General features: G+C 42.1%; 1 protein-coding gene across 1 annotated transcript in view; it reads left to right on the forward strand.

Annotated features, from left to right (window-relative positions):
• GPC3 (glypican 3) overlaps positions 1 to 24,818 on the forward strand; it is a 405,964-nt gene that overhangs the window by 26,648 nt on the left and 354,498 nt on the right. The window contains exon 2 of the mRNA XM_087860008.1: positions 4,112 to 4,273. Coding sequence (XP_087716134.1) covers positions 4,112 to 4,273 — 162 coding nt within the window. The remainder of the gene's footprint in view (positions 1 to 4,111; positions 4,274 to 24,818) is intronic.

Genomic DNA, 24,818 nt, shown 5'->3' on the forward strand with positions numbered 1-24,818 from the left:
TGACGTTTTGTTCCTTTCAAGATGTTTGGCTCAATGAATTCTTGAGGTAGCAGGAGTTTTTACAGTGATATGAGTTGACCAAGCCAGGGAAGGGGCCACATTCTATGCAGGCTCTAAGTTACTTTATGAGTTATCGTGTCAAAGGCAAACCAAACTGGTGTCATGGTGGTTCAAAGAGGTGGCCCTGGGTTTCTGCAGGTACACTGGGTGGTAATTTGTTACCTTCTCAGACCTAACAACTCCTAGCACTTCCCAGAGGAAAGATCTGAGCCCCATTATTTTATGATTCCCACTAGCTAGAGCTGGTGGCAGTAGGAACACTATCAAAAACTGGAGGTCCTCACCAGTGGACATTTAGAAACACAAAGGATTTTATTTAGAACATTTAATTTATGAATGTATTCAAATACAGATACTTTAAACACACGTGACTTAGGTATCAGTTCACCAAGAAAGTAGATAAAGCATTGCAAAATGGACAGGAACTTGGTATATGGCAAGCATCTGCTCTATAGGATTTTCCTATCTACACGTGTGTCCCCAACCAACCTTGTTTAAATCTAGATTAGCCGCTCTTCCCGAAGGGGACTCTTTCCCTTCGTGGTCCGGTAAACCGCATCCGTTTCTACTCCTAGAATAGCATTGCATTTTGTAACCTCCTGTAGAAAGAACACAGTGAGCTAGAACGAGCTCTGTTTTCCTTTTTCAGAAGATAATCATAAAGCCTTTAAGCTTAGACCGTATTTAAAATCGGTTTAAGGCTTGTCTATGAGATTGACATTTATAGGAGATAAATCTGAACTCTGTGTCTCCAGACCCCAAATTGTATTTTGACACATTAAATATCACCTTTCTATCCAGTGTTATAAATTGCAGCACTGGATTCGGTTTGGTGATATGTATTATCTGTGACTTGACTCCCTTGACTACTTTTGTCAGCTCCCTTGAGGAAGGGGAAGGGGAGAGCTCGAAGTCCATACCCTGGACTCCCAACAGTGATGTCATGTGAGGCAACAGTTGATGAATTTCATTCCTAAATTAAGAAAATAAAACTTGGACACATATGTTAAGGTTATGATTAACTGGAATTCCTAGGGAAATAAGATGTAATAAAAATAAATTTTCTGGTCACTTAGGACTAACTAGTCTCTCACCGCACACCCCACCCCCATTTTTTAAAACCTCGGTTGTTACAAAGCTGTCTAAAATGTCTGCATATGCTTTCTAGCCTTACTTCAGTAAGATTTGATGTTTATTACAGAACATTACTTTGCCAAAGACCTTCCAGGAGTCTTCCCTCTACCCCATATCCATGTTTTATCATCCTGGCTAACTATGTTGCTTTATTGCATTCATTTCCTATGCCTTAGGTATTTATCTCTGTTAACCCCTTTAGACAGTGAGCTCTTTGGGGTAAGGACCGTGTCTCTTTTGTTCAAAGCACTTGGCACATAGCGGATGAGTCCGATTGAGTCCTCTGAGAAGCAGTTGCCAGTATGACACTAGATGTATAGGGGACTTCTCAGGGAAAACCTTTGTGAAGGACAATGAGCAGGGAGCCGAAGGATGCTGGAAGAAGCCTGACACTGTGGTGCAGGTCTGACCCTGTGGAGGAGGGAGGGAAGGAAGGAAGGTAGAAGAGGAAGAATCGGACTGCAGTACAGTTTTAAGAATGTTTTGTCAAGGTCAACGGGGAGTCCTTGAGCCCGAACCCCTGGCAGCAAAGTCCCGTGTCTCACAGACCTTAACATCTTTGCTATGCTCCGTCATCAGCTGGGGCGGCCCCTGGGGATTGTGGCCCGGGTACAACATGGCAGTGAGTTCAGAGCGCAGCAGCTGGGACCATTCGTCAGTTACACGCAGTGCAGTAGGAGATCTGAGATGCGTGGGTTCATGGCCACTGCAGAAGGATCTCGACAAAGGCTGGCTGGAGGGAGAGTCTGAGTACGGTGGGAGTTGCAGAAGAGGAGGGAGATTGGACTTAATAATCACTGAACCCTAATATTTGCTAGTATCGGTGGAGGATATAAAATCATGGGACTCCCCCTCATTTCCTTCGTCTCTCCTCAGATGCTACCTTATGAAAGAAGCCTTCCCTGACTGCCCTATATAAATAGAATTATTGTTGCCACCACCCCCTACCCTAACTCCCTGACTTTGGTTTTTAAACATTAAAGAAAATTAACAGCTTTATTGAGGTATAATTAACATACGATAAAGTACATATTTTAAGGGTATAATTTGATAATTTTGACCGATGTGTACGGCCATGAGAGAATCACCGCAACCAAAATCTTGAATATATGTCACTCCACCAAATTTCCTCACTCCCGCCCCGTCCCTGCCCTCTGTCCCCTCCCAGCAACCACTGAACTGCTTTCTGTCACTATAGGTTAATTTTCATTTGGTAGACTTTTATATAAATGGAACCATAGAGTATGTAATTGTTTTTAATGTGGCTCCTATCACAGCATAATGTTTTGGGGGTTCATCCCCGTGGTAGCCCGGATCAATAGTTTATTCCTTTTTATGGCTGAGTAATAATCCACTGTATGTATATACCACAGTTTGTTTTCCCTTCCTTACTTAGTTCTGTTTTCTCTGTAGTACTTATCACTACTTGACTCTGTGTGTGTGTGTATGTGTATACACAGACACACCCCCATATATATACACAAACTATACATATATACATATATATACACACACACAACATATCATGAACTACATATGTGTGTCTGTATATATCTGCTATATCCACGGTGCTTGGCACGTGATAGGTGCACAATAAAATATTTTTTGAATGACTCTCATCTACTCCCCTGGCTACACTTTTTATTCATATCCTCATGACTTCCATGGGTGCAGAAATGCTTTGCGTCACCAGCGAAGAGCTGAGAATGACAAAGGTTTCAGTCATTGGGAAACTTGGCCGATGATCATTTTTTTTTTTTTTTATTAATAATGATTTTTTATTATATTATGTTAGTCACCATACAGTACATCCCCGGTTTTCGATGTAAGGCTCGATGATTCATTAGTTGTGTATAACACCCAGTGCACCATGCAATACGTGCCCTCCTTACTACCCATCACCGGTCTATCCCATTCCCCCACCCCCTCCCCTCTGTAGCCCTCAGTTTGTTTCTCATGATCATTATTAACTGACATCTAGAACACAAGAGCTGGAACTGCGTGTGTGTGGGGCGGGGGTAGGTTCACTTAAACAAGGGAGGAGGAGAGCCTTTTAAGCGGGAGAGAGATTGGTCGACTGTGAGGGATGCTGCAAAAGGTCACATTGGATGAGGCCTGAGAAAAGGTTCTGATTCCCTAATTTTGGAATAAGCGAGGAGATTCTTCCTTTGGCAACTTTTTATGGAGCTACAAAAATGAAAAGGCACCGTGCGTGCGTCATAAGTGAGGTGGCAAGGACGTAGCTCAAGGGGTCAGAGGTCGGCATTTGAATAGCGCTAGAATGTCGTAGTGGGAAGGGATTTTGGTGATTGTCTGAATGTTCATATTGTCCTCTGGATGTTTTCCTCTGTGAATCTTCCCCCAGACCTTTAGTGAACGACGACAGCAAAGCTTTGATATGATATTGATGTTTTAATCGTTTACCCCAAAAAGCCACACCGGGTTGGCAGACATACATTTCATTAGGAAATCATAACTGGAATTTTGAAAATTGCCTCTTGGTTGTGCTCTCATTCATAAATTATAATCAAGAAAAATAAATGGTAGGAGTGAAGATTAATCTTTTAACGGACAAATTAAATATCGGTGTTCAATGACGTATACTTGGTGCTATAAATTAGTTTGTGCAGAATTTACGAGTCAGACCTAGGCAATTAATTCTAATGGTTATTCAAAAAGAATCAGTCATAAAGATAATTGGGAGAAAGCAGGGATTAGTTTAAGATAAACATTAATTTTAAATAATCAAGATTTTAGTGTATTTTTAAAAAATGCATTGTCTTACCTTGTTTGTTTCGTGTGTGTGTGTGTGTCTGTGCGTGTGTGTGTCTGTGTGTGTGTGTGTGTGTGTGTGAGAGAGAGAGAGAGAGAGAGAGACATTCTGCTTACTGAAACATGAAAAACTTGTTTGTTTCAGGATCGGATCTGCAAGTATGTCTCCCCAAGGGCCCAACATGCTGCTCTAGAAAGATGGAAGAAAAATACCAGCTGACAGCACGGTTGAACATGGAACAACTGCTTCAGTCTGCAAGCATGGAGCTCAAGTTCCTGATCATCCAGAATGCCGCGGTTTTCCAAGGTGAGTGCTGGGGATCACGTTAGATGTGCCGCCCCATGGCATCATTCTCCGGGCACCGGGCTTTCAGATGCTAAGTATAATTGATATATACATATATTTTTAAGTATAATTTATAAACCACCATGCCAGCATTAATGCTTGACAGAGAAACCTCCCAGTGAGTGATTCTGTTTAAGGAAAAACACAGTTTTTAGAGACGCTGTGTTTCACTCTTTGGAGAAGCGAGCATTGTCCAAAGTCATTGTCCAAGGACATTCTGTTTACCTGTGCGCGAAGGCTGCAAATCCCTGCAGGAAGGGTAAATGATATCTTCTCTCAACAAGCCCTGAAGACTGGTTGAAAAAAAACAAAAGAGGTTACTTAAATACCAGTTTTCTCCAGGCGTGGGTTAGATGCTTATGGAACACGCCTGAACTCCTTCTGACCACAGGGACCATTTCCAGAGAGATCGTGAACTTGGCTCGACAGCCCAACGTTTTCTCATTTGTGTGAGTGGTTACCTCTTCTTTCTTTGTGAGTCTCCGTTCTTACACCTGTGTGTGACTGTAAAAGGAGCTGTTGTGGGCTTGCCAGAATGGGTCAGAAATTCCATTTCTCTTCACGAACTTGCAGGACTATCCCAGCAGGATGGAGAGTCCTCCCTTGATTCAGAGACCCAACTAGGGGGGCACCTGGGTGGCTCCGTCGTTAAGCGTCTGCCTTTGGCTCAGGTCATGATCGAGCCCCGCATCGGGCTCCCTGCTCAGCAGGGAGCCTGCTTCTCCCTCTCCCACTCCCCCTGCTTATGTTCCCTCTCTCGCTGCCTCTCTCTCTGTCAAGTGAATAAATAAAATCTTTAAAAAAATAGCTGAGCATATAAGTATGCATCAAAAGAATAAGACTTCAACCCTAAAATCCAGGAAATTCAGGTCCTTGTGACAACAACAAAAGTGAAAACCTTGATAGACTTAAAATGCCTTTTCTCAGTTCTCTCTCTTCCTGATATTTAGAAGCAAAAATCACTAACATATTATAAAAAAAATGATCATTTTGTACTCAATAACTACCCCTGGGTTATTGGGTTTTAAAATGAAAGGGGATGGTCAGGGATTAAAGGAGAAACTCTCTCGCTGTGTCCCTCTCTGTCAAATGAATAAAATCTTAAAAAAACAAAAACAGTAACAAAGACCCAGCTAGGAATGAAGGTGATGAGGTGCTCTGTATGTACTCATTCTTTTAATCTTCACAATAACCTATGAAGTAAGTCTTATTATCAACATCCCCATTTAACCGATGAAAAGCCAAGGCACAGAATAGTTAAGTAACTTGCCCAAAGCCACACAACTAATAAATGGTGAAAGCAGGATTTGAACCCAGGAGGGCCCTGGCTCTCAGAGTCTCTATTTTTAACTACCTTGGTATGCTGCCTCCTGGGAGGGGAAATTAATTACAGACATTGCGGCTTGCTTCTATCTTTCCTGAGGCACAGGACACCAGCTACCTTTTTCTTGCTCTACAGAGAATTGGGGTCAGATAGAAAAATAATGCCTCTGATGACTTGACATTCCAAGTTTGTAGGTTTATGCACCTTGATAAGGATCGACCTCTTTGAATTGTAAGGTAGGTTGATTATAGCTTATTTTGTGTATTACAAGGAAAATCTTAGAATTAGCTAAGAATAGTATTCAAATTAGCTAATAAAGCATACATTCATAATAGTTTCCTGGGTCAAAGCCGCAGGGGATGTTGGGTTGATTATATGAAGTACAGTATAGAAGCATGAGGTATATGTTCACTTATTTATGCGGTCAGACTCTCGTGAAGAGTTTGTTGAGACTAACAATTTGGCGAGCGAATGAATTATTTAAGCTGATTTTAAAAATACATGTACCATTCATGTACTTCTTAGATTGGTTTTGGAGCTGATCTGCTGGCTGAAAGCGGGGTGGTAAGAAGTGATGGGACATGAGAATTGGGTTGAAGCAGAGAGCTGAATCTTACTCTTCAGGGGTGTCCAGGTGCTTTGCAGAATGGAACGTTCGTGATTGGTTTCATTCTCAGAATGACCGGGCCCACCGATGTTATCTGACACCTATGGAGAGTAGCAGGCATGGCTGCCCCTCTGAGGGTCTTGGGTGTCAGCCTTCCCATCTCTGCCCAGTCCTGCATTTTGCATATAGTGTTTTCTAGGCCTGGAGCAGCACAAGACAAGGAGAGAAAGGAAGTTCTGACCAGATTTTGATTGGCTTAGCATGGAGGTTGAACACTCGTCATGTGAACAGAGGCTGGAAAGGGGGGGGCGGGTAGCACCTGCTAGTATCCTCTCTCTCTCTCTCTTTTACTCACACACATGTACACACACAAATATGTATTATTTCTCCAACTGTGAACATAGGCAGGAGGACAGGTCCGGCAAAGGAACATGGCGGCAGCTCAGTGATGTCTGGACTTGCTGCTGGTGCCTTCTACCTCATCACCATATGGACTCAATTCTTTCTCTTGTTTCATTCCCCTATTCTTTCCCTGCTTCACATTTAGAACAAATAAACCCCATAAGAAAAAAGAAACCATGGTCCCAGACCTCAAGGCAATTATGCCATGTTTGTAGAAACATCGCCCCCGAATTCTTTCTGTAACAAACATCGGGAGGGACAAGACTAAAATCAGGGACCGCTGCAAGCTGAAGTCTTATTGATTGCTAAGAAAAAGAGAGCAGCCACTTTTTCCCTTATAATTACTTATTATTCTGACGAGCTGAAATTGGGAGGGCACAGTTGTTTCTTCCTTAAAACACACTCCCTCCCCAAGATTCCGGTAGACCAAATCCTTGCTCCAATATTTCACTCCTATGAAATTTGGTGCAAGCTATTTTCTTCACCACATGAAGCTGAAGAAAGCTCATCTCGATATTGGCCTAGACCCACAATCTCTTTAGGATTCCCTCACTCGTCCACACTGGGGGTATTTAAGCTGTGAATGCTTTCTGCAAATATGTGCACGGTTCCACGAGCAATCCTTACTGCCTCGATTTGGATTTTATGTCTTCATTTGCAAGAAACCTTTGCCCTCATAAATGAGCCTGGGGCCCTTTGCTACAGTGGTTGGAGCGCTCTCTCGCTAATGTTGTTTTGATAATGATGGAAGCATTAAAAAAAAAAGTTCTTTATTTTCAATCTTTGCATTGCCTCGTTTCCTAAATTTAATTTACTTGGATGTGCTAAGTAAAATGGGGCAGCAAAATCGTTTTTTGTTTCTGCTTAATTAATTCTTTTTGAAAAACTCCACTGAAGGATTTTCTTTTCTCTTTTTCTTCTCCCGTACCTAATAATAATTACAATGATAATAATACTAATGGCAATTTATTAAGTGCCTACTATATGATGCTCACTTTTACATAATTCTCTCATTGGATTTTCCCAGCAGTTCTCTGAGGTTCATACTGTAATTATCTCCATTTTACAGATGAGGAAACTCATTGATGCCCCAGCTTCTTCCAAGCCATCATGTGACATGGTCTTCCTTGTTCTTGGTGTGCTTGAGACGAAACAAAATTAGGAAGTTGTAGGATCTGTGGTCCTTGGGACAAAAACTGGCACCGAATTCTGAATGTTTCATCCTCTCTCTGCCACGTCTATACCTTCAAGCCTGGAGCTCTGTTTTCCTTGCAGAACGTCATTCTAACTTTCAAACACATCCTCTCAGGGAGTATTTCGGGGGTATGCCTAGGGATTTTCCTGTATTTTGGATGATTCCAGTCTTCCCCAGGGTGCCACCAACTTTGAGGGAGAACACGCTTCAGCTTTTCTGGAAGTTGCCTAACCCGCAACTTGAGCTGGCTTCTTCCGAGGGGAGAAAGAGAGCGGTTAAGCAGAAGACATCCCTGTGCTCCTGAAATGCCATTGAGCTCCTGCTGAGGGAGTTGAGAGCTTCTCGGGTCCTCGTTCAGTGCCTACTACTGTTCCAAATTTATGCGTGGTCTTTTTACAAGCTGGATTTCCTAGTTGTCTAGCCAGTGGTAGGTAAGGATTTAGGTGGACGGGTTATGGAAGAAGGCCAGAGGGAGGTACCTACGAGCGGCAAGAAGTTATGAGAGCCAGGAAGGGTGGAAGACGTAAAAGTAGACGCAGGGGCTCACGGAATGGGGCGGGCCGGAGGGCATTCAGCAGAGGGGTACATCCGACGTGCCTCAGTAGCCCCTTCGTTACCCATGTCCATAGTGACGGCTGTGAATCAATAAAGCAAGATCAAATTACTTGCACTGTTTTTCTTTTCCTTAACATTTTCATTTGAAGCGGCGAAAAAAATATTGGGGGGGGGGTGTCTGAAGGGCAATAGAAGAAACACTGGCCTTGGAGTCCGAACGGCTAAGTTTTAACTCTGGTTCTATATTGGTAAGCTGTATGGCTTCGAGGGGTTATTTAGACTCCATTAGCCTCGGTTTTGTGATCTATGAAATGGGGATAATAATTACAGTCCCACTTACCTCATGGGGTAGAGGTAATGGAGGTGATAGTGTCTTGAAAACTGTAAAGTACTGTATTCAAGCATTATTATGTAGACAGCTCATTTATGTGGCCTGCTTTACCCCAGGTGGTGCCAGATAAATGGTGCTTTATCATTACAGACTTGAGCCTCCATAAAGCTGGGGGTCATGACGTAGTTCACCCACTTTTGCCCCCTACAGATGATATTCAAACAGCTTCTGTGCACAGGTGGGAGAGCACTTAGGTAAAGTAGCCTTTGAAAAAGGGGTTTATTTTGTACCTTCTTAGATGTGAAAGTTGTGCTGTTCAAAATGTCAATACTGCCAGGAGCAATCCTTTTTTCCCCCGCTTCCCGAAGCTTCTCTTCCAGCCCCTATCCGCTATATTTTACACACAAACCAGCAGCTAGATTGGGAAGGGTTTGTCGTGTTCAGGCCATACATATGTTTCTCAGACCATATTTTTATTGCATTGTCAGGCCCACGACATCACGGTAGTGTTGGAAGTCTTTCTTCTACCTGCTTTCTACAGAGGAGACGAAAAAGACATTTCCACACGGCGGGGGGGTGGTTGTCGGGGGACAGTGTTTCTGTCTGCTGTTCCTCCGCTCTCTTGTTTCCCATTTCCTTCTGCTCTTGGCAGTTCTTCTACTTTTTTTTTTTTTTCTGTCAGATTCCTGTCTCTCCCACTCCCCCTAAATAAAATTGACCTTGGTTAGAACACCCTTTTCCATCAGCTCAGAGCAATTTCTCCAGTCATTTCTGCTTGAAATAACAGTTTAGGCACATTATTCAAGCAAAGCTTTTTTCCTTCACAGTTAATATGTGACTAAATAATTGCTCGAATGTTGATAAACATGTTTTTGAGATTCAATCATTTGTTAATTTAGTTTTTATAATGTTGTGGGGGGTTTAAGTGAGCACTGAACAGTTTTTCTCCATTTCACAATTTTTCCCCTTGACTAGTCTGACAGTTCTCCTGCCCGCGCTCCAGCTCTGTGTGGGCTGAGCCCCACTGAGTCCCTGACTCCGACCATCGTCCATCCTGTCACAACCCTTTCTTCTTTGAAAATAACGTACGGGAGAGAATAATTACACTGATGTCTAATCAGAACTTAATGCATTTGCCAGGGCTAAATGTAATAACATTAAACGGGATAGAAGAATTTTAGGAACGCAAACCATGACCATGAGTGAGGTTATATATCCTCAAAAATGTAAATTATTAATCAAACCACTCATCTGTACAGCAAAGCTCTAGTAATCCCATTATAAAAGGGTGAATTTCTCATCAGAGCCTAGAAGATGCCGGCTTTAATTAGTGTGCTTTTATGGCGCTGACTCAAAGAGATATTTTGGTTACAAAGTTTTTAAAAATGCGATTCTTTAATTATTAGTGCTGTTGGAAAAACAATTGGAAACTGGGTGTTTAAAGTCGTTTTGGTTTTAAACTTAGAACTTTTGGATTCAATTCGGTTTCAAAATTCTGTGGCTTTCACAGAGCCAGAGGCTGGGGGAGTTGTAAACCTTTACTGTGCCCTCTTATTGATTTAGAAAAGTCAGTCATTAGGCTGAAAACTGTTTAATAAAAAGAGTTTAGAAAAATGACTCAGTGTGTGGGCGGAGACTGTTCTGGGGCCAACCTGAGGTGAGGAGATTATACAGATTAACTCTTTACCCCATCCCGTGCTCTGAACACACCCCCTCTGGCTGCCATGCTCCTGCCTACCTTCTCACTAGTGGGCCCAACGAAGCAAATTAAAGGACATTGTCCCTGCCCTCTAGAAGCTTCCAGGAAAAATACCACTTTTGCCTCGAGTGATTACTCCCCACCCTTCCCCCCACTGGGATTTGTTTACTTTCTGAAAACATATGTTCCTCCTCCTCTTTCTGTCTCACTGAGTTGCAGTACCTGATATCTGAGTAATGAAGCATATGTTTGAGAGATTTGAATTCTCCTGTCAGTAGAGTGGAGGTAGAAATGATTTTCCTTTAAGCTGGAAGCGGTAACATAGAAATTAAAAACACCTTTCCCTCTGTGGACTGTGAGAGGCTTCCAGGGGCTGAGATGTGCCCTCATACCCCTCCTTTTTCCCAATCCTGGCTTCCAGTCAGCCACCAGGTCTTGCTTCTTCCTTCACGTTCCCTCACTTCTTCTCCCTCCACCTCCTTCCCCTCTGCCCTCTCTGGGTGTCAGTGGTCTCATTGAGTGCATACTGATGGCTGCTGGCCTCGTCTCTGATTTGAGTTCCAGGCTCCATCAGCTTACACCTAGACTACCAACAAAGGCGGAACTGAGTGTCATGCCTTTGGACTCCTCCATTGGTTCCCAGTCCAGCTATGGAGTGTGGTGATTAAGAGGGCAGGCTCTGGGGTCATTTGGGCTGGGTTTGAGTGAGTCTGGATGGGGATAGGTAGGACAAGTGGGGTGGCTGTGGAGAGGGGGAAGTTGAGGGCTTGGGCCGAGAATCAAACCTCCTCTCTGAACATGTGCTGAGTCGATGGGAGACGAATGGAAAGTCTCCTATTCGAAAGTGTTCTATTGACACCATCTCATTGAAACCTCACAACAACCCTCTGAGGTTGATACTATTATTAGCCTCATTTTACCCCGAGGAAGTGGGGCTTTAGAGAGATTAAGTGGCTTGTCGAAGGTCAGCCAATAAATGGCAGAGGTGGGAGTTGAACTTGGGAAGGCCGCTCCAGAGCCTGGGCCCTTAACCACTGTTTATTATGTATATTGCCTCTGTGTAGTTTGTTTCATGGTCATGGGCAACCTCCCCAGTTCCAGCTTGCTTTCTTGCAAGGGAATTCTGTTGTATTTAATTTAAAAACATTTGCTGAGCAAGTATCTGCCATGTCTGGAGGCAGGCATTGTGGGGGATTCAGAGATAAAAAGTACTTCCTGCTTACCTTCAACTTCTAGAACCCAAGGCTTCCATACGTGAAAAACTCAGGTACAAGGCATCCTAAGAGAAATGCTGTAAGAAACATTTAGCAGTCTTCTGTGGGGGGTAAGGGTAGATTTAGGTTTTGTGGGGCCCAAAGCCTGTACAATCTGGGGGCCCTCTTTAAGAAAAAGACAACAAAATAAAAACTATTTAAAAAACTACAAAAAAATAAAAACTACAAAAAAGAGCCTCTGTGGCTCTTCCAGGAGGAGGATCACAAGTGTGGGTCCCTGCAGCTTAGGTTTTGATAGTTTCCCACGAAACCCGCCTCTGTATGGGAGTGTGAGGTTGGAGAAGATTAATTCCGACTAGAGGGTAGAGGTTCGTGGAGGAGACTGCCTGTATGAATTCCCCAGACAGACATGGCTTGTGATCAAAGAGAAGGGCAGGTGAGGGAGTTAGGTAAATCAGTGCACATCTTTTTTCTAAATTAAATTAAAATTTGAACATTATTAATTGCCTACCAGATACCAGTCTTGCTGGCCTCCCTGGCTAGCCTCGTAGCATCTCAGCCTTCCCTCTCGAAAGAGCAAGATGCCTAGGAGACATGCAGAGAGGGGGCATGGTGTGACAGACGTGTGCTCGGGCTTTGGGGGGAATGGAGTCTAAGTCCCAGCTCTGCTAAATCCTCTCTTTGTGACCGAGAGCAAGCCACTTCTCTCTGAGCCATTAATTAAGCAGGGCGAAATCAGAGGAGGGCTGTGAAGAGCTCAGCCCCGTGCGGGTCTGTACGAATCAGATGCGCGGCAGCCATTGTTTCTGTTATTCCCGGTTGTGTGTTTGTCAGCATCGCTGTAGATGAAGTAGAATATCTGTGCTCTGCGGGATTGATTGGCACATTCCTTTTTTAAAAAATGCTTTTCTACGCTTTAGTGTAATTATAATTCATATAAAAATGTTCCAGTATACCCACTCCTCATCCTATCACTCAGAAAAAACCGCTTGTAACATTTGTATGTGTTTTCCTCCTTTCTCTCTCTGTGTGTGTGTGTGTGTGTGTGTGTGTGTGTGTGTGTGTGTGTGTATTTAAGACTAAATAGTATGCACTTTCTAAATGGTCCCCTAGTGGTCTGAATGAGTCAACGTAACCTCGAGATCTAACTAGCAATGGCAGACTCTGATTTCATTGGGTTGCATTAGGAGAAGAAGGAGAACAAAAATGATACAATGAACCGGGATGTTTATGATGCTTCCCTCCTTTGGTTGAAGTTCTTTAACATTAGTACTGGACCTGATTAACTGAAATGTAATCATTGGAGTAGACCAGATCCCACTGTATTCCCTCTCCTGGGATCCTGTGTTTTTCCTTTCTAATACTTACCAAGTTCGTAGTGATACATGTATGGATATTTTGTTAACAGGGGTCTCCTTTCCTGGAGAATAATCTCTCTGAGGGTAGAGCTTATGTGTATTCTACCCCACTGCTGTATCCTCAGGTGAGATATTAGAAATGACTCACCCCAGGTGAGTAAATGTTTGAAAACACACACACACATACACGCACATGCATGCACGCATTTACACATACACATAATTAAAAGAGGTAGTATTAATAGAAACAGATTTCCAACTCTTCTGCTTCCTCTGCAGCAAGTGCCACTATGACCAAAGAGGAAAAAAAATACAACCTGTTATCTGCAGCATTTATTTTCAGGTTTTATTTATTTTTATTTTTTTAGAGAGACAGAGAGCAAGCCAGGCATGGGGGGAGGGGCAGGCGGAGAAGGAGAGAGAATCTCAAGCAGGCTCCATGCCCAGCAGGAAGCCCAATGTGGGGCTCGATCTCGAGATCCTGAGATCATGACCTGAGCCGAAATCAAGAGTCAGACGCTTAAGCGATGGAGCCACCCGGTGCCTCTATTTTTAGGTTTTAAACTCTACTCAGACATAAGATCTTAAAAGTGTAGCTAATAGGTTGAAACTTTCCCATTTTGAGATGAAATGTCTTATGTTATACCTGAACTTCTGACTCTGCTTATGGCCTCACCACTCCCTGGCTTGCTGGTTGTCTTTTCTTCCAGTCTGATCTAGACTCTTCATCACAGAACACTGTGAGGAAGGCTCAGTGCCACAGATCTACACTTTGTGACCAAGAATCATGAGAGCTATGACACCTGTCAGCTTCTCCAAATATGCTCTTATGTGTCATTCCTGATGGCAACGGGCACTTAAAAGTAATTGAGCAAACTTTGTTTTAGGATATTCTTTTTAAAAAATAAGTTTTGACTCCACAAATAAGTACTACAAGAGTCTCCCTTCCCCAGTTTGTGGTTTTACTTTCCACGGGTTCAGTTGCCCGAGGTACACCCTAGTCTGGGATCAGATGATAGGACAGTCGTAGCCTAACACCATGGCACCATGCCTACGTCACCCACCTCACTTCATCTTGTCACACAGACATCTTATCATCTCACATCGCTATGGGAAGAAGGGCGAGTACAGGACAATTAAATGCTTTGAGAGAGAGCCCACGTTCACATAACTTTTATTATAGTTTGTCGTTATTGTTCTCTTTTATTAGTAGTTATTGTTGTTAATCTCTTACTGTGCCTCATTTATAAATGAAACTCTATCTTAAGTATGTATGTATGTATGTGTAGGGAAACGTATAGGGAAAGACATAGTCTATCCGGGGTTCAGTCCTATCCATGTCTCAGGCATCCACAGAGCATCTTGGAATGTATCCCCGTGGATAAGGAGGGAGACGACTGTGCATGTTTTTTGGGAAAATGAAAAAACACAAACAAAAAAGTGGAAAATAAAATGACCTACATTTTAGCTCCCAGAAGACAATTTCTATTAACATTTTGGTATATAAGCTTGTATACTTTGGTTCAGTATTATACATATATAGATGTATGTATATATTTTTTCAAAAATGGATTATATAGCTTTTTTATGTGATATAGCCTTCTTTCCATGTCAATAATGTATTTCTATAATACAATTGAAATGTAGTATTTAGAGACCCCATAGTACTTAGTCATGTGTCTCTCATATGTTTTTAATCCAACCTTCTCTATTGTTAGAAATTTAGGGTACTTTCAGTAAACCATAGGGAGATAAATAACGTTCATGTAACTGAATATTTATGCACATCCTTAATTATTTCCTCAGGATAAATTTCTGAAACTGGAATTGCTGGGTCAGAGGCTGTATAGTTTTTAAGGTTTCTCACATTTATTGCCTATTTGACTTCCATAAAGTCGTAGCTATTTTCATACTCAATAGCAATATATGAATGTCCATTTGCCTGACCATTTGCCATTTTACAGTAACCCCACTTTGGGTGAAAAATAGTCCTCTTCGGTTACTAGGGAGATTTGATGGTCATATGTACTTTTTATTTTGTGGGTTTTGTTAGTAATATTCTTTTATCATGAAAAAATTTAGCTATTCATTGTTTCTTATTGAGAAGCCCTTTTCTTATTGATTTGTAAGAGCTCTTTATATATTCAGGATGCTAACCCACTTTATGTGTTATAAATTGCATTTACTGATTTGTTTATTTGATTTTTCTTTTTTTATGGGGGTTTAAAAACACCTTCAGTCAAATGTATCAATGTCTTCCTTTGGTTTCCAGTATATTCATTGATTATTTACTGATTGGTAACAGATTTGGCATGAATCAAAGATGTGTTCTATTTCCTGTTCTGACACTAACTGTGAAAATTGGTAAGTAATTTAGTGTCTGAGTTTGCTTTCGTATGTGCAAGATAACACCTGACCTGCCGACCTGCCAGAGTGTTTATGGAACAGAAGAGGTAATGTATATGAAAATGCCTTCACAGTTTAAAGGACTATTTTTATTGTTATTCAGCTATCCCCTGATACTGACTATTAATCTCAACAAGCTCATGTTTACTGTACTGAAAACAGCATTGCCTTTCCTTCCCCTGGGTCTGAGACCTTTCTGGCCACGTAGTAGGAGGTAGTCTTGGTCTAGAAATACACTGGAGTCTGTGCTCTGGTAGTTGGAGAGGTGCTCAGAGGGTGGTGAAATGTTGCCTGCCACCAGTCTCTGCCTGGAGCATGGATTCTGGGCATCCATCTCACCTTCCCAGCTGGGAAAATGGGTTCTGGAACTACTCTTTGATGTAGTATGTGTATTTACTTCCACATGCCCCCGCCCTTGAAGGGTAGCTAACAAAACCCATTCAGTGAGGCCAAAGTGTCTGTTCCTGTCCAACAGAGTAGTAGGTGGGGGAAAACCCAAAAGCCTTCTGTCCACACTCCTATTCCTTGGGGACTAGAAAAACGGTACTCTTTCTAGCAATTAATATTTGCAACAGATACACTGGCCTATCAGATAAATCAGTGGTTTAGCACAGTTTTGTGGTACACATTCTGGGAAGAGTTGTTTATTGGGAAAACTTTTTTTTAAGCCGTGAGATGACCATAATTCTCCCTCTGTAAATGCCAGATTAAAAAAAAGTCCGGCAAGAAAAACAATAAAGTATCTCATGAATCAAAGTAATCATTAGTAGAAAAACAAAGTATGCTCCTTTTGGCAGGTTCTGCCAGATGGTTGAGAAGGCTTATAGTAGGAGAAGATGCTTAAATGGTGCCTGTATTATTTCAAATATAACCCTGAGGGGTTTTGTTTTTGTTTTGATGGGAGGGGAAGATTGTGTATGCTCTCATAACTTAAGCCTTCTTGAAGGTCAGAGGCCTCTGGAAAGTTGGTGAAGTTAGACATTTGAACTCATCTGGGTCACTTCCATGAAGGAGAAGCAAGGTTAGCTTACTGAATGTCTACTGTGTGCTAGGTTTGATTAATCTTGATAACAGTAGCAATACTGCTAGGTATGATTATCGCAATTTCACAAGAAATGAAAACTGGAGTTAAGAGCCATGAAGCAATTCGCCTTAGGCCACATAACCAGTAAGTGGCAGCATTAAGTTTCTAACTTCAAAGTCATTGCTCTCCTCATTGAGCCACACTGTTTTCCTCGCACTTAGAAGATAAAAATAAGCCTTAACAACTCATAAAAATGATCATGATCGGGGCATCTGGGTGGCTCAGTCAGTGAAGCATCCAACTCTTGATTTTGGCCTGGGTGGTGATCTCAGGGTGGTGAGATGGAGCCCCATGTCGAGCCCTGTGTCGAGCTCCGTGCCGGGCGTGGAGCCTGCTTGCGATTCTCTCTCTCTTCCTCTCCCGGTGCCCCTCCCCCCTTAAAAAATGATCACGACCATAGTTTGAAAATTAGAAAGTGCTGTCGGAATCTGTACAGTAACGGAGAAATAAACAAAATACCCCAGGATTGGCCCCCCAATTTTATTTGGCAGAAGGCTGCAAATCCCACTGCCATGAAGGAGTTCTCTGTCGGGACATACTAGGGTGGGTTAACTGTACCCTGATGTTCTGTGGCAGTGTGGTAACCTTTCCTATTTCCTCATAAGAATCAGACACACGCCCTTCCGAGTTCATTTTAGTGCTTTTCAGCCTGACATGGAAAGGGACTGCTAGTCTGACAAACACAATCTGGCCAGATGTTATTATTTTGCACTACATTTAATTTCTTCCTGCCAAAGATTTAGACTTCTTTTCCCTGATAAAGATCAGGGGAAATTGTCTGGTATTTACAAAATCCCATCCAGGCGTATCTGTTACAATGTTCACTTAGCAAAGTTTATTAGATTATTAGGGCTTTAAACCCTTGGGCTCTTTCGTTATTGAAATTAAAAAAAGAAAAACCCAAACATCTTCAACAAATTTAAGTGGCATAATTAGACCCTGGACTTGTGTTACAGGCATTTTGGAATTATGAAAATGATTTAAATAGTATTTGCTTCCTGAGAAACTTGCTGAGTTTGACAGGGATGAAAGGAAAGCGGTTATGCTCCTTTGGTCTCCCGAGTTAATGGGGAAAGTGATATCTGGAACCGAAATAAATTTGCTATAGTAGTATGGTGAAATTATTCCCATAAGTAGTTAGCCATACCACACAGGGCCTCTCTTTCTTGGCCTAGTTAAAATGTGGGCACCACAATATTAGAGGAACATGTGGGTCTGTCACTTCCTTGCTGATGAAATCCATTTAGGGTAACACTGAACCAGACCCCTTAAACTCTAATTCTTGGCGTATACCCAGACTCTACTAGGCCTAGGAAGATCGTAATAGAAATATTCAGTATTTTTGAGATCTAATAAGTTCTGCTTTGTGTACATTGCCGTTTTTCTCAAGGGATTTCACTGTGCTTTGCGTGCAATGATTGTATTTTCATGCATTTTCCAAGTTGGAAGTTGGTGGCACTATTCTTACTTTCCCTAGTGTAGGAATGGAGACAGGGGAGGGTTTGGGCTGGGGATCTAATGAATCAAGATTAGGAGCCAGTAACTGGTCAGGAGCTTTAGCTGTATGGTGTACATGAGACATTGAGGCTGGCTAGACCAAAGCAGTCTAATTATGTTTATTTGTTTTGGAGAGTGGGGTGGAGTGGCACTAATGCAAGCACCAAAATTTTGGAATATCAAACTTTGCTTAAGAAAGAGAGAGGACTGGGGCACTTGGCTGGCTTGGTTAATAGAGCATGCGACTCTTCATCTCGGGGTTATGAATTCAAGCCCCATGCTGGGTGTAGAACTTACTTAAAAAAAAAGAGAGAGAAGACTGTTTAAGAACATTGAACGGAAGTGCTCATTATGCCAACTTGGGCATTTTCTTCTATTATTCATTTACTTGGCATCAGACTAGGCTTTTAACAAATTATGAAAGCCCAGTTCCTCAGAGACTATGTTAGCACTGTCTCACAACTAAGCAGGACCATAGTTGGCCTTTTTCTTCTTATTTTGAAGCCCTTTATAGGAAAACCATAATAGTGCAAACATATGTTTGTACATTAGATATATAGGCCATAAATGCTGAAATGGCAGAAGTGAAGTCAAGGCAGGAGGTAAATATTTTGTAAAAATTAATGATCTAGAGTGAACTCTCATTAATTCTGGCTCTGTTAATTTGAATATTGTGATAATTTGACTTGGACTGAAGTTTACTTTCATCCCATTTATGAAGAAAGAATCTGGTAAACAAATTAAGAGTGTATATAAGATTTGCAGGAAGCCATGTTTAACTTGCTTGAAGGACTTGAGCAAGCCCATTAATTAGCTAATTATAACAAGCTTTGCTTATTAAAGCAAGTCTGATAGAACCTCTCCTTGGAAACACTTTATTAGTGAGTTTGAATTACTCCATGTATGGAAAAATAATAAAAGGTAGTGTCGTGTTTAAGAGAATGGATTCTGGAACAAATTGACTTGAGCTTGCATCTTGTAACCCAGGGGAGGTCCACTTAACCTCTTTAAGCCTCAGTTTCCTCGTCTCTAAAACAGGGACAATAAGGGTGCCTGGGTGGTGCAGTCCGTTAACCATCTGACTCTTAATTTTGGCTCTAGTCGTGTTCTCAGGGTCGTGGAATCGAGCCCTGCATTGGGCTCCGCACTCAGCACAGAGTCTGCTTGAGTTTCTCTCTCCTTCTCCCTCTGCCCCCCACGCTCTCCCTCTCTCTCAAATAAATAAATCTTGAAAAAAATAAAACAGAGATAATAAATGATAGGACCTACCTAATCATACACAGTTGTGAGAAAGAAATGATATGACCTATGTGAAACATAACTTAGAATGACTGGTACATAGCAAGTGCTCAATAAATGTTGGCTGGTGTTTGTTATTCTTGGAAAGTAGTTGTAAATCACACTTCACTAATATTATCTTTTCCTTCATCAATTCAGATTACTGAGACTGTTCCAGGAAAACATCCTATTTGTTGAGGTAGTTGTTCCCGAATTGGAATGGGAGTCCATCTGGGGAAAGTAACTTAATAAATTGGCCTACCTATTCTATAGGCCAAATATACACATGGAAAGGGGATGATTATCAGGTTCAAAGTCTTTTTAGTTTCCCAGGAGGGAAATTCTATTTGTACAGGTTTTATGTTATAAGCTTAGTTGACCATGAGTTCATGTTGTGAAGTTATTTTAGAGCTTGAAAAATACCAAGAGTTTAGGGCGCCTGGGTGGCTCAGTCGTTAAGCGTCTGCCTTCGGCTCAGGGCGTGATCCCAGCGTTCCGGGATCCAGCCCGGCATCAGGCTCGTCCGCTGGGAGCCTGCTTCTTCCTCTCCTCCCACTTCCACTGCTTGTGTTCCCTCTCTGGCTTTCTCTCTCTGTCAAATAAATAAATAAAATATTAAAAAAAAAAGAAAAAAATACCAAGAGTTTAAATATGTCTGAATATTTTACTACAACATTTCAAATATAATCCCTTTTCTGTTATTCTGATGACACTTTACTACACAATTAATAGGTGTTAATTTTGGATGAGAAATTAGTAAATACTGGTAAATAACGCAGAATATAAACATCACCCTGTATCTTAATACTCAGAGATGACCATAGTCAACATAGGCCTTCTACTTTTTCTCTGCATATATCCAAACACACATGTAGATTTTATAACAAACATGGAATCACGCTGCACATGTTAGAAGCAGTGCTAGTGATAAACCAGAGAGTGTACATGTTTCCTTTAGTTATTTTCAGGTGTGCCTTCAAATAAGGCATGAATCTGTGATCACGAGATGGACTTGAACTTGAAAAATTGCATGTAATTTCACATCTGAAAGTCCTCCTCAGATCTGTTTCTGTTGAGACCAATAGTAATTCAGCCCAGAGAATATGGCTTCAATTATCTTTACAGGTCCATTGTAATTCAGAATTGACGTTGTGTGTGTGTGTGTGTGTGTGTGTGTGTGTGTGTGTGCGCGTGTGCGCGCGCGTATGAGAGAGATGGGGGAGGAGACAGACAGAGACAGACAGACACACACACACAGAGGATGCCTGCGTCTGCTGGGTGGAGCTTTCCCCCGTTGTGTGGTCTAGTGACAAGAACATCGGACTGGGGGTAAGAAGATATGGTTTGTAGTTCTGACTCCATCATGACTCACTGGATGACCTTATGCAATTAATTTCATTTTTTCTGGGCTTTAGTTTTCTCATATATAAAATGTGAGGTTGGGCCAGATAATTTCTACAGCTGCTTGCAGCTCGGAGAGTCTGAGGTTTTGTTGTTTTTTTTCAATCAGACTTGCCTGTGTGCCTAGAAGAACCCAAGGCTCTGTGGATATCTTCCTAAAGAGAGGAGAGACGATGAGTCTCAATAGCTTCTTCCGCGCCAGATAGACCAAAGGCTGTAATTTTTAGCCTATCAGGAGTTTGACTTTTGGAAGTGCTAAATCCTCCATTAGGAATAAATGTAGAAGCTCCAGGTTATTTATCGTTATTTACACTTTCCATTCATAACTGTCAGTGTCAAAGTCTCTGTCGACATAACTGCGTCAACGAGGTTAGCTTTAATCAGTTTAGTGGCGGCTAAGTCACAAATATATCGAATAGCCAATCATAATGCAGGAGTCCTCTAAAGCCTGACTGAATTATTTATTTTGTTATGATGAAAATGTCTGGGCTTTATTGGGTTTTCTTTGAAGAACTTGATTTGGCTTGAAGTCTGGAAGATAAAAGATCAGTGATTGTCTCTCAGATTTTTATTCTGCCTTCCTTCAAGGCTTTTCATTTTTCACAAGCCGTTGTTAGCACTTTTAAGTCAAGGTGAGAGAGCTGTGATATTTTTTATCCTAGGGGTTTAAGCATGTGTGAAAAACTTTTATCTTTGATTTCTTGTCCCGTTGCTGTCGTATGGAAGCTATGTGACCTTGAACTAACCACTTAACCTGTCTGAGCCTCATTTTCTTCATCTGTAAAATGGGGATAATCTTAGTCTTGCTTAAATCTCAAATTGTTATGAAACCCAAATCAGATAATGCTTTAGTTGTCATACAAATGTAAGGGTTTTTATTATTAACTTTAAGCTGAGTGCTATTATTTAGGCCCTCGGTAGGTAGGTCAGACTTGATGGGACAGATATGATCCTGAAAAATTATGTGGAAGTCAGTTTTAGAAATCAAAACTCTTCTCTGCCTTACATTATGCCCAGATATATTACCCAGAAAATTTTGTCGTCCAGAGGTCATTAAAAAAAATTTAAGGATTCAGGGATGCCTGTCTGGCTCAGTTGGTAGAGCATGTGACTCTTGATTTCGGGGTCATGGGTTCAAGCCCCATGTTGGGTGTTGAGATTACTTTAAAATAAAATCCTTTTTAAAAAAATTAAAGAATTTGACAAACTTCATATCATCTTCAACCGAAAAAGGTCCAATATTCAAATAAAACATGAGCACTGCAAATCATATTAAATACAATGCTAATAATAGAAGTCCAGAGACTCTGAAAAGGGGAATAATCCATCTCGCTTTAAAGATGCCCAGGACTTATTTGGGGATGGAATGGTGTTGGGGAGTGGGCTGCTGGCATCGGGGAGGTCAGCGAGAGGAAAGGACAGGAAGAAAAAAATGTAAAATCTAGCTCTCCCGAACAGTCCTCTCTGTGTCAGTCCACATAGTTATTACCAACCCCCCACCGCATACTTCCTACTCTTTTTCCACACATCTTTAGTACAGGCAGCGAAACTGTAGATGTGTGCCTTTGTCCTTAAAATAAGTTGTATGGTCTCTCTGAGAATCACTTTTGTTTCCTTTTTTTTTTTTTTTCCTACCAAGCCATTCAGAGGCCCTGCTTACCAGCATAGCAGGAAAGAAAAGAGATAAATACCTAGGGCCAAAGCAGAACACAAAGGAAGCAAGATTAGAAAATTGAGAAGTGTGGAGAGAGAACATCTGAGGAGAGTAACATGGCCACCAGTAGGAAAGGCTTCACGTTCGCCCAGTGAATGACCTCATGTTCAAGTTGAGTCGCGGCTAATTAATTTTCATGTGCTAAAACAAATTTGCATGTATTGAGCATATGCTAACTGAGAGTGACATTTATTGAAAATTGAAGAGCTTGGTGGTTTTATTCCTGATGAGACGGAGGCTGTGCTCCCAGGAGTGATTTTGCCAGCCTTCTAACTGCAAGGCCCTTGGGAAGCTCAGCCCACGGAGAAGCGCTGGCCTTGGAATCAGAACACGTAGATTCCAGCGTGGTTATTCTCTAGCCCTGGGACCTGCAGCCAGCCTTCTGAGCCCCTCAGGATCCTTTCCCACGCCTGCCCCGGTGAGGCTGGGTCTCCCCGCCACGCAGCTCTGCGCCACCCGCCTCCAGCTCCACGCTCCCTCCCCTCTGCAGAGCTCTGACCACGCTAGAAATAACGTGCTTTGGATGGGCCAGGAGGGGCAAGGGGGATGTCTGTCCCCTTCACTGGACCACAGGTGTCTCCAGGGTCTGGTTTGAGTTCCTCTCTGTGTCTCTACCCCCTAGGTCAGTGTTGGTAAAGTGGATACACACAGTAGACTCTCAGTGGATGTTTGTGAAACTTCATGCAATTTCTCTAAACCTGAGGTTTCTCATCTATCAAATGGAGCTACTACATGTCTCATCTATGTTAGTTGTGAGAATATGAAGATGTGTAATATGAAATTACACATTAGGGGCACCGGCTGGTTCAGTCGGTAGAGCATGTGACTCTTGATCTCGGGGTGGTGAGTTTGAGCACCATGTTGGGTGCAGAGATGACTTAAAAATAAAATCTTAAAAAAATAAAGATGCATATTACACCGAAGACCACCGTACACACACTTATGGAAGGGGCTATTACCAATTAGGGTCATGATGTGTAATTTGCTTCTTAAAATATAGGGCTCAATTCGTAATGCAGTTTGGGCAAATTAACCTTCGGAAGAGCAGTTTCTTTGTCCAAAGAGTTGAGTAGACCAGCACATCAGCTTTATCTGGGGTCCACGGATGGGTTGCAGGGGGTCCTTGATGCCCCTGTCATCGTACATAAAACTTTTGGTCTTTGTGCCTTCTTTCCTAGAGAGAGCACATAGGTTAAATCAGATTCGTAAAGGGGTCTATGCCACCCCCCCACTTCCCGAACAGTTAAGAACCACAAAGCTAGTTAGTCTCTAAAACTCCATTCAGCTTTCATCTACTTCTATGAAGAATCCTAGTCTGGACGAATAGATTTCAATTTGTGATTATTTAATGGCCTCAAAAAAGTAGTCTCAGTTATTTTAACCACACTAAGGTCAGGATTCCCAGATGTAATAATATCCACTTGGGTACCGACCATTGGAATATCCTGCTACCACCCAGACGCCTACTTGGCTTGAGGGAAGAACTGTTTCGGATATTGTTTTCCACCTCCTTTCCCTAAGGTGGTTGTTCTGTCCTCACCCATCTTGCGTTTAAGAGGGGCTGGGGCTTGGTCTGCAGAATTAGCGGCTTTACTCATCTGTTTGTCAACCGCGTGCAGTAAATATCCTTCAAAGAAATCGAATAGCCTGAGCCCAGCTGTGTTTGTTCTGAGGATAACGAAGTGACTGTGTACCATTTCCTTCTCTCGGGAAGTGATACAGTTAAAATCCCAACATCTGCAGAAATCGCAAGGTTGATTCACTTGGTTATGTACCCCGAGCTTTCCGTTTTAATAAAGAGAGGCGGAAGTCAACCTACCAGATTGAGTATAGTGAGTAGAAGGAAGTGATCCACCAGACTGGTTTAGAATCCACTGCTGACAACGTGGGCATCTCACCTTCATCTTTGGGAGGAGAGCATCCTCCAACCAATCACTGAGGAGTACAGTGGGGAAAAAAAAAAAACACAACAGGAGGCAGAAGACAGAGTTTTTATTCCTGGCTCCCACACTCAGCAAATAGCGTAGCATTGGCTAAGTCTCTTCCTGATCATGGGCCTCTTGGGCTAGCTGCTATCTAGGGGCCTCTTCCAGTGTTGTAATTATTGTTAATAAGAATTACAATAATAGAGTTTCCATTTATTATCTACTATGTGCCACTATGCAAGGAGTTTTAGAATAAAATTGATTTAATCCTTACAGTAATCCTGTTAAGTGGATGGTATTACTCCGTCTTATGAATGGGGAAAACTGAAGCTCAGAGAGGGTTATCAGTTTGTTCAAGTACTAGCATCTGCCCACCTTTTCCTGATTTCTCCCCTCCCACATCTCATCGTGGCCAAGTCCCACTGGTTAAACCCCTTCTGCATCCTTAAAACCACTGCCCTGGTTTCAACCCTCAACTCTAGCCTGGCCTTTTTAACTGCTTCCAACTGTCTCCCT

The sequence above is a fragment of the Ursus americanus genome, chromosome X, assembly GCF_024610735.1.
Source record: "Ursus americanus isolate L20-20 chromosome X, mUrsAme1.1.p, whole genome shotgun sequence".
Taxonomy (NCBI): domain Eukaryota; kingdom Metazoa; phylum Chordata; class Mammalia; order Carnivora; family Ursidae; genus Ursus; species Ursus americanus.